At 37.4% G+C, this 13,804-nt stretch overlaps 1 protein-coding gene and 2 pseudogenes across 1 annotated transcript; 2 read left to right on the forward strand and 1 right to left on the reverse strand.

Moving 5' to 3' along the window:
• Window positions 1-3,977: 3,977 nt before the first annotated feature.
• Window positions 3,978-9,977, reverse strand: LOC117331313. The gene is made up of 3 exons (XM_033889982.1): window positions 9,842-9,977; window positions 5,894-6,024; window positions 3,978-5,510 (listed from the first exon to the last, which is right to left on the reverse strand). The coding sequence occupies exons 1-3, from the start codon at window positions 9,858-9,860 to the stop codon at window positions 5,172-5,174; spliced, it is 489 nt and encodes a 162-aa protein (XP_033745873.1). The 5' UTR covers window positions 9,861-9,977; the 3' UTR covers window positions 3,978-5,171.
• A 2,288-nt stretch (window positions 9,978-12,265) lies between these two features.
• LOC117331947 lies at window positions 12,266-12,415 on the forward strand (annotated as a pseudogene).
• A 1,077-nt stretch (window positions 12,416-13,492) lies between these two features.
• Window positions 13,493-13,642, forward strand: LOC117331948 (annotated as a pseudogene).
• The last annotated feature ends 162 nt before the right edge of the window (window positions 13,643-13,804 follow it).

A 13,804-nucleotide genomic window follows, 5' to 3' on the forward strand; every position in this document is an offset into this window, starting at 1 on the left:
AATTAAACACAGAAAAAGTAAACTATGCAAAAAAATATCGAGAAAAAATGCCAATAACTGTCTATTAGCTAGTGTATAGAAAATCAAGAATATCTTTTACAAAACAGAGTTATATATAAGTTGTATAACTTGTGCCCAATCCCTTTGTAAAGTTCATTTACAAATAAAAATATGTTTAAATCAACCCCTGGCTGACTGAGACTTTCTCAAGGTCCAATATTACCACTCCAGATTATCAACTTATCTGACTTACTGAGAGCTTCGGTTATCAACAAGACGAATGAGACATTAATTTATAAGAAAAAGGAGTCTCCGAAACCTGTTTGAAGCTCATAAAACTTATTGTTTGATTTCAGACACGTTTTGAGTTGTTTGTGTATGTTAATTTTGTCTAGAGTGTTTAGGAGATTTTAAGAATACTGACTTATCGGTAGTTTTCTTCTTTCAACCTGTCTTTGTTAACTTACGCCAGTTTCATGTCTCCAGATTATTACATTGGGATATTGGTATTTAAATGAAAAACGTGATTTGTACTAGTTTTAATAAAATTGTCTGTATCCTTTAAAAACCGGGTAGGGATGTTATCTATTGCTTGTAAACAAATATTCATGTTTGTGATGAAGAAATGATTAAAACGATTGAACAAGTATCAGTGGTTGTTGTTTCATATGTTATTTCAGACAGAATTTCAGTAGACGAATTGGACCTCCGCTGTATATCTAGAGTTACGGTCCAATGGACGGGTATCATTGGAGCCTGGCTAATTCATTTTCTGTATGAAATAGAACCTAATGCGAAATCATGTTTCAATTAGCCTCGCCTAGAGTCAAAAGCCGAAGGTTGTTTATATCTACAATAAATGAATAAACAACAAAATTATAAATCAATTATTGTACTAGCAGAATAATATATTCTGAACACACTTTTTTACCCCAGATGTTGATGAAAAATGACTAGACGTACTGACAATGCTATCCTTGTTATCAACTAATCTGATCGTGGATATGAATTATTTTGATCGTGGATATCCACTATTGTGGTCGTGGATATACGTTATTGTGATCGTGGATATACACTATTGTGATCGTGGATATCCACTATTGTGGTCGTGGATATACGTTATTGTGATCGTGGATATACACTATTGTGATCGTGGATATACACTATTGTGATCGTGGATACACACTATTGTGATCGTGGATATACGTTATTGTGATCGTGGATATCGACTATTGTGATCGTGGATATACACTATTGTGATCTTGGATATACGTTATTGTGATCGTGGATATCGACTATTGTGATCGTGGATATACACTATTGTGATCGGTGATATACACTATTGTGATCGTGGATATCCACTATTGTGATCGTGGATATCCACTATTGTGATCGTGGATATATACTATTGTGATCGTGGATATACACTATTGTGATTGTGGATATATACTATTGTGATCGTGGATATACACTATTGTGATCATGGATATACATATTGTGATCGTGGATATACACTATTGTGATCGGTGACTATACACTATTGTGCTCGTGGATATCCACTATTGTGATCGTGGATATCCACTATTGTGATCGTGGATATACACTATGGTGATCGTTGGATATCACTATTGTGATCGTTGATATACACTAGTGATGATTGTGGAATTACACTATTGTGATCGTGGATATACACTATTGTGATCGTGAATATACACTATTGTGATCGTGGATATCACTATTGTGATCGTGGATATACACTATTGTGATCGTGGATAAACACTATTGTGATCGTGGATATCAACTATTGTGATCGTTGATATACACTATTGTGATTGTGGATATACACTATTGTGATCGTGGATATACACTATTGTGATCGTTGATATACACTATTGTGATCATGGATATCTACTATTGTGATCGTGGATATTAACTATTGTGATCGTGGATATCTACTTTTGTGATCGTGGATATCAACTATTGTGATCGTGGATATCAACTATTGTGATCGTGGATATACACTATTGTGATTGTGGATATACACTATTGTGATCGTGGATATACACTATTGTGATTGTGGATATACACTATTGTGATCGTGGATATACACTATTGTGATTGTGGATATACACTATTGTGATTGTGGATATCAACTATTGTGATCGTGGATATACACTATTGTGATTGTGGATATACACTTTTGTGATCGTGGATATCAACTATTGTGATCGTGGATATACACTATTGTGATCATGGATATACACTATTGTGATCGTGGATATCCACTATTGTGATCGTGGATATCAACTATTGTGATCGTGGATATCCACTATTGTGATCGTGGATATTAACTATTGTGATCGTGGATATACACTATTGTGATCGTGGATATAAACTATTGTGATCGTGGATATCCACTATTGTGATCGTGGATATCTACTATTGTGATCGTGGATATTACACTATTGTGATCGTGGATATCCACTATTGTGATCGTGGATATACACTATTGTGATCGTGGATATCAACTATTGTGATCGTGGATATCACTATTGTGATCGTGGATATCAACTATTGTGATCGTGGATATCCACTATTGTGATCGTGGATATCCACTATTGTGATCGTGGATATCAACTATTGTGATCGTGGATATACACTATTGTGATCGTGGATATCCTTGTGATCGTGGATATACACTATTGTGATCGTGGATATTAACTATTGTGATCGTGGATATACACTATTGTGATCGTGGATATACACTATTGTGATCGTGGATATACACTATTGTGATCGTGGATATACACTATTGTGATCATGGATATACACTATTGTGATCGTTGATATACACTATTGTGATCGTGGATATCCACTATTGTGATCGTTGATATACACTATTGTGATCGTTGATATCAACTATTGTGATCGTGGATATCCACTATTGTGATCGTGGATATACACTATTGTGATCGTGGATATCCACTATTGTGATCGTGGATATACACTATTGTGATCGTGGATATACACTATTGTGATCGTGGATATCCACTATTGTGATCGTTGATATACACTTTTGTGATCGTGGATATCAACTATTGTGATCGTGGATATACACTATTGTGATCATGGATATACACTATTGTGATTGTTGATATACACTATTGTGATCGTGGATATCCACTATTGTGATCGTTGATATACACTATTGTGATCGTTGATATCAACTATTGTGATCGTGGATATCCACTATTGTGATCTTGGATATACACTATTGTGATCGTGGATATATACTATTGTGATCGTGGATATACACTATTGTGATCGTGGATATACACAATTGTGATCGTAGATATCCACTATTGTGATCGTGGATATACACTATTGTGATCGTGGATATCAACTATTGTGATCGTGGATATATACTATTGTGATCGTGGATATATACTATTGTGATCGTGGATATACACTATTGTGATCGTTGATATACATTATTGTGATCGTGGATATCAATTATTGTGATCGTGGATATCAACTATTGTGATCGTGGATATACGTTGTTGTGATCATGGATATACACTATTGTGATCGTGGATATCAACTTCTGTGATCGTGGATATACGTTGTTGTGATCGTGGATATCAACTTCTGTGGCCTTCGTTATTAATTTAATTGCAAAATATCCTCGTCCTCGTTGTATATCCTGCAACAACACACGATTCATCGTTAATTATTTCTTAATTGTGATCGTGGATATACGTTATTGTGATCGTTCATATACACTTTTGTGATCGTGGATATCAACTCGGATGACAGATTGGAGTCTATCTGATCCATTGAAAAAGTCTCCGAAACGAAAGTGACCATCCAGGTTACTGGACGCAGAGTGAGCGAAAGCTGTACACGGTAACACATGTATCACTAAAAGGCACGGTTTTGATTTATTGTAATATAAATATAAAAAAAAAACACATAACCTTACAAGGTCTAGTTTAATCGATCGATATTTCATATGCACACTTTAACAGCAATTAACCAATTATAAATGAAGCCTTGAATGCAGTTAACAGAGTTTTCTGGGGTCTTCTCCGATCTCTGAGGTATCTTTTCAAGTTTAAGATCGTGGAACGGCTTTCAACGGATGCCGCCATGTTCTCGGAGTTGAAACATCATCGTTATTTGAATGATATCATTATATGTAAAGAACAATAAGTATAATTACGAATGATTAAAAAGTTTATTTTTCTTGTATAAGATCTTTGTGTTTTATAGTCCAAAATCCTATATACATTGTATTCTTGTCTCTACTCTGATTATTGTCAAAAAACACGTGATTCAGATGCATCACTCCCAACAAACACATTCTCAACTTCCAAATGTAAAACAGCATGTTAATGGAAGACCTGAATTGAAGTTAGTGTAGTACAACAGGACCACAATGTGACGATGTGTTCAAATCACAACGGAACGACGTATTCAGCTCACAACGTGATAATGTACTCAACTCACAACGGGGCGACGTGTTGAAATAACAACGTGACGATGTGTTCAGTTCACAACAGGGCGACGTATTCAGCTCACAACGTGACGATGTGTTCAGATCACAACAGGGCGACGTATTCAGCCCACAACGTGACGATAAATTCAGCTCACAACATGACGGTGTGTTCCGCTCACAACGGGACGACGTCTTCAGCTCACAACGTGACGATAAATTCAGCTCACAACGTGACAATGTATTCAACTCACAACGGAACGACGTATTCAACTCACACCAGGAGGACGTATTCAAATCACACCGGGAGGACGTATTTAACGCCATTTTAACATGAGGTACTGTACATGCGTATTTCTTTCTTACTTCGCTGAACTAAAGTATTTCTATCATTTACTGCATAAACTAAACATGTATTTCCCCGTGTGTTCGTCCTGGTGGCATGCACCTGTCCATCCAAGTCCACTCTGTTCCTTTCGATCCTCGCGACTGGTACTGTACCTTTACATGAGCGTGATCTAGGAATCAGCAGTATGATATATTCTACTCATTTACAGCTGATTTCTTTGTTGCGGACTATAGAAAATCGTCCTTGCGTGCCCAAACCAATGGTTATGACACTCAATGTAGAGTCACGATGACGTCTGTATGGTTACTAGGGTTATCTATCGGTTACTCAGCTGATTTTGTCGTCATCAAACATGTCTCCAATGAGAGAGAATAAAGACAACACTGTCCCGTGTACGTATACGGTCGGTCCTCCAAGTCCCATATCGTAATCCTCGTCTGTGTCCTCCATAGATCCAATTATACAACCTACACTGCTCGGTACACTAGGTCCCACTTTTGTCTGTATAGAACTGGTAGGTGTTGATGATCCAACTTGTTTTGACAAATTGCGCGTTTCACTATGTTTTTCCGGTTGAGGCATTGAACTTCCGGTTTCTCCCGGAGTCCATTTTGGCATTTGAAGACGTCTTGTGATTGCGACTTGTATAGTTGGTGACTCCATGTTCTGTATAAAGTAAACAGGAGCTTCATCAGTCACTGATTTTCACAAATATTTCAAAGTTCCACATAAGTGTAGTATAACCGACGTCGATACCATCCTCATTCCAGTATACTCTTTGGGAATATCTTGGAGACATCTTCTTGGGAAACTTATTAAAATACCAAGATATTCAAAACTGAAACGCACAGCTTATCTCAAATACTGGCATTTATTAGATAAGCTGGTGAAGAAACCATTGTCATATTAACCATGTGTCTAAAGTGTCAAACAGTACGCCAATGACCCAGTGTCATAAATCTCTATTGGCTAACACACGTCCAACAATATAAACATACGACAATAATGAAGCCAAGGACAAACATCTACCACGTGTACGCTGTACTTACCCTAGATTTGTATAAAGCAGTTGCAAGGAAGTCAATGGGGTCACGTGGTCTTGTGGCTATGACTTGCGCTACAGCATCAGTGAGAGATTCTCCCATCTTCGTTCGTAGGTAGGCACTGTAAGCCTCTACATCTGTCAACAGTAAATGGCTGTTAATCCTACAGTAAATGGCTGTTAATCCTACAGTAAATGGCTGTTAATCCTACAGTAAAAGGCTGTTAATCCTACAGTAAATGGCTGTTAATCCTACAGTAAATGGCTGTTAATCCAACAGTAAAAGGCTGTTAATCCAACAGTAAATGGCTGTTAATCCTACAGTAAATGGCTGTTAATCCAACAGTAAATGGCTGTTAATCCTACAGTAAATGGCTGTTAATCCTACAGTAAATGGCTGTTAATCCTACAGTAAATGGCTGTTAATCCAACAGTAAAAGGCTGTTAATCCAACAGTAAATGGCTGTTAATCCAACAGTAAAAGGCTGTTAATCCAACAGTAAATGGCTGTTAATCCAACAGTAAATGGCTTTTAATCCTTCTCGCAACACGCATCAGTCATATCATTTACACAATGTAAACACAACACATACAAATCGGTAATTCGGATACCAGGCTCAATACACAAGATTAAATGGGAGGATGTGTGACGTAACACTTTAACATTATATGGGAGGATGTGTGACGTAACACTTTAACAATATATGGGAGGCTGTGTGACGTAACACTTTAACATTAAATGGGAGGCTGTGTGGCTTTCCACTTTAATATTAAATGGGAGGATGTGTGGTTTACCTAAGGGAGTGAGAACAGAACTGTCAATCGAATATGTGAGGGGTAACAACAGACAATCATTGCTATTTTGGATCTGAATGGAAACATACCATAAACCATAAAAGTAATGTTTGAGTTTAAAGATAAGAAAAACTTTGTAGAAAAGAATATGGACACAAATCATTCCACAAGTGTTAATGTCAGAGGTTCGGACGGAAATGATATTCAAATTGTGAAGTTTGCTACAGACTTCGGATCAGACGGTATGCTGGTTTGGGACAAATAATTTTGTTTTAAGTTTTAGCTGAATAAAAAAGGACAAAGTCTAAAGAGTGATAATTGACAGAACGCCATTAAATGGTAGAATGTGGTACGCGGAAGAGGATATGAAAACATATATTTAAAATCTTCTAAGAAATAATAAAGCTACATCATCAAGCAATTAACTTTCGTTGTGATCATTGATAATTTAGTAGCAAACGCAAGTTTTGATAAACGAATTTTAAATTTTCGTAGCAAACGTAAGTTTTGATCAACAAAACTGATAATTTAGTAGCAAGGACATGCGAACATGATGACAGATAACATGGGGCATGAACACACGAGGACATGATAACATGGGGCATGGACACACGAGGACATGATAACATTGGGGCATGAACACACGAGGACATGATACAATGGGGGCATGAACACACGAGGACACGATAACATGGGGGCATGAACACACGAGGACATGATAGAATGGGGGCATGAACACACGATGACATGATAAAATGGGGGCATGGTCACACGATGACATGATAACATGGGGACATGAACACACGAGGACATAACATGTGGGCATGAACACACGAGGACATGATAAAATGGGGGCATGAACACACGAGGACATGGTAACATGGGGGCATGGTCACACGAGGACATGATAACATGGGGGCATGGTCACACGAGGACATGATAACATGAGGACATGAACACACGAGGACATGATAACATGGGGGCATGGCCACACGAGGACATGATAACATGGGGGCATGAACACACGAGGACATGATAACATGGGGGCATGGTCACACGAGGACATGATAACATGGAGGCATGAACACACGAGGACACGATAACATGGGGGCATGAACACACGAGGACATGATAGAATGGGGGCATGAACACACGAGGACATGATAACATGGGAGCATGAACACACGATGACATGATAAAATGGGGGCATGGTCACACGATGACATGATAACATGGGGACATGAACACACGAGGACATAACATGGGGGCATGAACACACGAGGACATGATAAAATGGGGGCATGAACACACGAGGACATGGTAACATGGGGGCATGGTCACACGAGGACATGATAACATGGGGGCATGGTCACACGAGGACATGATAACATGAGGACATGAACACACGAGGACATGATAACATGGGGGCATGAACACACGAGGACATGATAACATGGGGGCATGAATACACGAGGACATGATAAAATGGGGGCATGGCCACACGAGGACATGATAACATGGGGGCATGAACACACGAGGACATGATAACATGGGGGCATGGTCACACGAGGACATGATAACATGGGGGCATGGTCACACGAGGACATGATAACATGGGGGCATGGTCACACGATGACATGATAACATGGGGGCATGGTCACACGAGGACATGATAACATGGGGGCATGAACACACGAGGACATGATAACATGGGGGCATGGTCACACGAGGACATGATAACATGGGGGCATGAACACACGAGGACCTGATAACATGGGGGCATGGTCACACGAGGACATGATAACATGGGGGCATGGTCACACGAGGACATGATAACATGGGGGCATGAACACACGAGGACATGATAACATGGGGGCATGAACACACGAGGACATGATAACATGGGGGCATGGTCACACGAGGACATGATAACATGGGGCATGAACACGCGAGGACATGATAACATGGGGGCATGGTCACACGAGGACATGATAACATGGGGGCATGGTCACACGAGGACATGATAACATGGGGGCATGAACACACGAGGACATGATAACATGGGGGCATGGTCACACGAGGACAGAGAACATAGAGACACTAGAAAAATGCATAAAGGAATGTGTACTTTTGTATTGTGTATCCTTTCAAAAAAATAAAATCAAATACGTCATTTAAGGAATGTACAAAACACAAACAGCAGACTGAAATGAACACATGTTCCCATGTACTATATAATTAAATGTTACCTGTCGGCCATATGTTAGACAAATCCGGATTAATGTTAAGTAGACTTGACATTCCATAGAATATTGAGACATGGATCACTGACGTCAAACCATTGTTACGTATGTATTGTAAAGGACGTTTTACTCCAATAAAATACATTGTTTATTATACAGAAATAATCGCAGAATGAAAAAAAAACGACCTTTAAAACTTTGTCTCAATTCGAATGACACAAAGGCAATCCTATCTTGATAACTCTTTTGTAGCTTAAAGGTTATATAATAAGCACAAACAAAACCCCCAGATATGCAAACCGGTTAGATTTGATAGGTATTTCTTCACTGTTGTATCTATAGTATTATTCTGTGATGAGCTAGTCCCGTCCAAACCTGTATGAAGTATGACAATGTCACTTCAATCTTAACCGTTAGCATTTAATTGACTTCTGTTTGAAAGAGATTCTACTATTCTAGATAATAACGTGCAGTGACATGATCTATAGTAGCTCCTGACAGCTAACATATAGTTTTATGAATTATCAAACATAACCATATTGAGTATATTCAAGCTATTGTTGTTTACATTAAACATGTGGAAAGAGTATGTATTTTCCCAATAACACACGTAGCTTACCACGAGAACGGTACATACAAGGTATATATGGTCAGTCACACAGATAATGGTATGTACAGTAGTATGGTTATCAGCACATCACCTTTCGTAACGATTATTTAATAGGCCTATCGGTTCTTGATACTGGTATGCACACCAAAAATTAACATACTATCAATGTAGCTAAACAGTGACTACATGTACCTGGAGGAACTGTATACAAACCCGTGGTGGATTCATGTACGAGTAAATACATGTCGACATCGCTTTACAACATAAACATCCGTCATAAACTGGTCAAACTTATTAAATGCGTTACCTTTCCTTTGGTCAGACATTCCGTTTTGGTTGCTATTCTGACATTACATTCTGACCGGTCTCTCTGTCCGTATTGTTTGTGTCAGGATTAACCAGAGCAGAACCGATTTGTTTGAATATGCCGATAAACTTGGACAGATCGCTCATTGGGCGTTGCTATCAACTAAATAGGGAGAATTCATTATTTACTACGGCGGCTTTAAATACTTATTAACACTTATAACACAGAATAATTTCATTCGATTCGTTCTTGGACATGTATGTATATCAATAAATCATGAATTTGTATTGAAACAGCCAATACCAATATCTGCGATCGTGCATAATTAACTAAATAACGTTGTTATAATTTTGTTTTACTAATATCTCAATTTAATCATCTATTTATTTCACTTCCAAATACTATATATTTTTATATGAAGGAAATAAACAACCTGTTTCACGATTTTTTTTTGTGAAATGGTTAACTCAAACAGGTAAAAAGGAACATACTTATAAAGAAACTATGAAAAGGGGGACTCAAGATGCTTTATCTAAAATCTTTCATAACCGCTCTTAAAGCAACTCGGATCAGACTATATAAGGTAAACTATGGAACTGGGATATTGTTCTAAGATCATTATTTGATAAACAGAAAATAGCAAATATAGGATATATTTCAACGAGAAAAAAAAAAAATTGTGAAAAATGTATTTTAAAAAGATGTTTTAGATGCCTTGTGTTAGACTCTTAGTGCAAGCAATATTCCGAGATGATTTAGCAGTAAAATCAAAATAGATAAAAACTAAAATAATTTTCAATAATGCATGGTTCAAAATGTCACGATCCCATGTATTGGTATTAATTTATGTGTTGATAATTTCTGTGGTCGTGTTTTTTGAGAATCGTGTGCGCGTGGTTGTATGGCACGAATCTGAGTAGGATAGAGCGGAAGTACACGTGCCGAAGTTTTGGGAGCGTCGTTACAGGTAAGGTATGCCCTGAACGATGACCGTGTTTTGCCTACCTGCAGTCGGATGGCATTATTTACGTGAATACAGGCACGGAATCCAGACTGTGGTGAGTTACTAATGTTATAGAATTCTATTCATTTCTTTAGTTTGTCTCTCAGTGTCTCATATTCCGGGTAAAGGTATGTCAAGTGTATACGTAGCGATTGATTAGACGTAGTTAACATGTTTTTCTACCACTGTGTTATTCAACTCTCAGACCATCAGTTAATAATTACAGCTGTTGATTAACAATCTGTTTATACCACACGTGGTATAAACTCTGTACGCATTTTGATTGGCTAACGCGGTGAACTTTGACCCAAGCTGCAATTGTTATTGACGTCATCAATAATCTAATGACGTCACATCACCGGGTCCCGGACGTCGCCGGTACACTTTATTTGCATATGCGAAATTATACTTGGCCACGTTTCCCTTTGATTCAAGCCGATATTATTGTGGTAGAAACAGGTCACACGACTCGAAATTGTTGGATATGGAATTTATTTCACACTCGTAAGTTATTTTTTAAAAGTTGCAAAAACACTCGCTAAAGCTCGTGTCTTTTGTAACTTTTAAAAAATAACTTACTCGTGTGAAATAAATATTGTTGTCATCCTGTCATTTATCAATATGTCTTTCCAGTCATGAAGCTAAAACAATGAGTCTTTTCACTATCAACAAAATGTTCAGTTAATATTAGCAATGATTTGTTTTAATTTTATGTCACAAACACGATCACAATTCATTAGCGACAAAAGAGATTTGAGGGAGAGAAGAAATGCGTTCATGTTTCGTGATTTTCCATGTGAAAATATAAGACGTCGGTCATGTTATCAGAAAAGACTCTCCCTTGTTTAAATGAATCTTTCATCGACAAAGTCTCTATTAACCGAACCACAATTTGTTAAACAGAACCATCAGTCTTAAGGGAGATAAATCTAACAAACGTACTGTCTACGTTAATGACATAAAGGTGCACATCAATGTGAAACACACAATCGATCATGAAATCTGTACCATTGGTAACATCTTATTTTTTTCTCTCAAAAGACAGATCTATTTACTCCTCTACCTATATATCCTACTCTACCTATATATCAAACAACTGTACCGTATTGTGATATTTAGCCAATATATTACAGTAATCGTTGTAAATACGTCAGATATGTATGTTGTACGTTTACATTTTTGTTTCCACCAGAAATACTTCCACAATATTTCTTTGTTTGTCTATATATAATCTTACTTACACATTAATCCTTAGTCCACTTTTCTACAGATGTTCTTCCGTAGTAACAGGATATCGGGGAACTTCGGTTTGGAGACAGGTGTAGTTATAAGGACTACACATTGATACTGCTTCTAAATAAGAACACTGTATATTTCTTCTTTAAAAGTACTTTATCAGTAAAGAAACTTATCGAAATATCATACTTACCTTGTGCAGGGATAACCGTGGTCAAAAGGGCGGTTTCCCCAGGGTGAGGTCTGTCCATTGCACAGCGGACAGACTGGCCCCTGCGTGGAGACACGGGCACGCAATTTATTAGTGTGGGGATCTGCGTTCGCGCTCATCCCCGACAAAATCAAATACAAATATTAAATACCAAATCCGAATGGAGTGTATAAACACTTGAGCCTTAAATGCTTTTACTTTCATTCAGAAAACAACTCTTGGAAAACATTGTTAAGCAATTGATATCTCTGTAATTCTTACAAAAGAGGTAGTTTTGTCTGCATAATGCATAATGTGCATAGGACGAAATCTTCTTTACAATGTTTAAACTATTTTTCATTTTTTATTTATTTATTTATTATTTTTTTACGAATATTGTTGTCATCCTGTCATTTATCAATATGTCTTTCCAGTCATGAAGCTAAAACAATGAGTCTTTTCACTATCAACAAAATGTTTAGTTAATATTAGCAATGATTTGTTTTAATTTTATGTCACAAACACGATCACAATTCATTAGCGACAAAAGAGATTTGAGGGAGAGAAGAAATGCGTTCATGTTTCGTGATTTTCCATGTGAAAATATAAGACGTCGGTCATGTTATCAGAAAAGACTCTCCCTTGTCTTAATGAATCTTTCATCGACAAAGTCTCTATTAACCGAACCACAATTTGTTAAACAGAACCATCAGTCTTAAGGGAGATAAATCTAACAAACGTACTGTCTACGTTAATGACATAAAGGTGCACATCAATGTGAAACACACAATCGATCATGAAATCTGTACCATTGGTAACATCTTATTTTTTTCTCTCAAAAGACAGATCTATTTACTCCTCTACCTATATATCCTACTCTACCTATATATCAAACAACTGTACCGTATTGTGATATTTAGCCAATATATTACAGTAATCGTTGTAAATACGTCAGATATGTATGGTGTACGTTTACATTTTTGTTTACACCAGAAATACTTCCACAATATTTCTTTATTTGTCTATATAGAATCTTACTTACACATTAATCCTTAGTCCACTTTTCTACAGATGTTCTTCCGTAGTAACAGGATATCGGGGAACTTCGGTTTGGAGACAGGTGTAGTTATAAGGACTACACATTGATACTGCTTCTAAATAAGAACACTGTATATTTCTTCTTTAAAAGTACTTTATCAGTAAAGAAACTTAACGAAATATCATACTTACCTTGTGCAGGGATAACCGTGGTCAAAAGGGCGGTTTCCCCAGGGTGAGGTCTGTCCATTGCACAGCGGACAGACTGGCCCCTGCGTGGAGACACGGGCACGCAATTTATTAGTGTGGGGATCTGCGTTCGCGCTCATCCCCGACAAAATCAAATACAAATATTAAATACCAAATCCGAATGGAGTGTATAAACACTTGAGCCTTAAAATGCTTTTACTTTCATTCAGAAAACAACTCTTGGAAAACATTGTTAAGCAATTGATATCTCTGTAATTCTTACAAAAGAGGTAGTTTTGTCTGCATA

The sequence above is a fragment of the Pecten maximus genome, chromosome 7, assembly GCF_902652985.1.
Source record: "Pecten maximus chromosome 7, xPecMax1.1, whole genome shotgun sequence".
In the NCBI taxonomy this organism is placed as follows: Eukaryota; Metazoa; Mollusca; class Bivalvia; order Pectinida; family Pectinidae; genus Pecten; species Pecten maximus.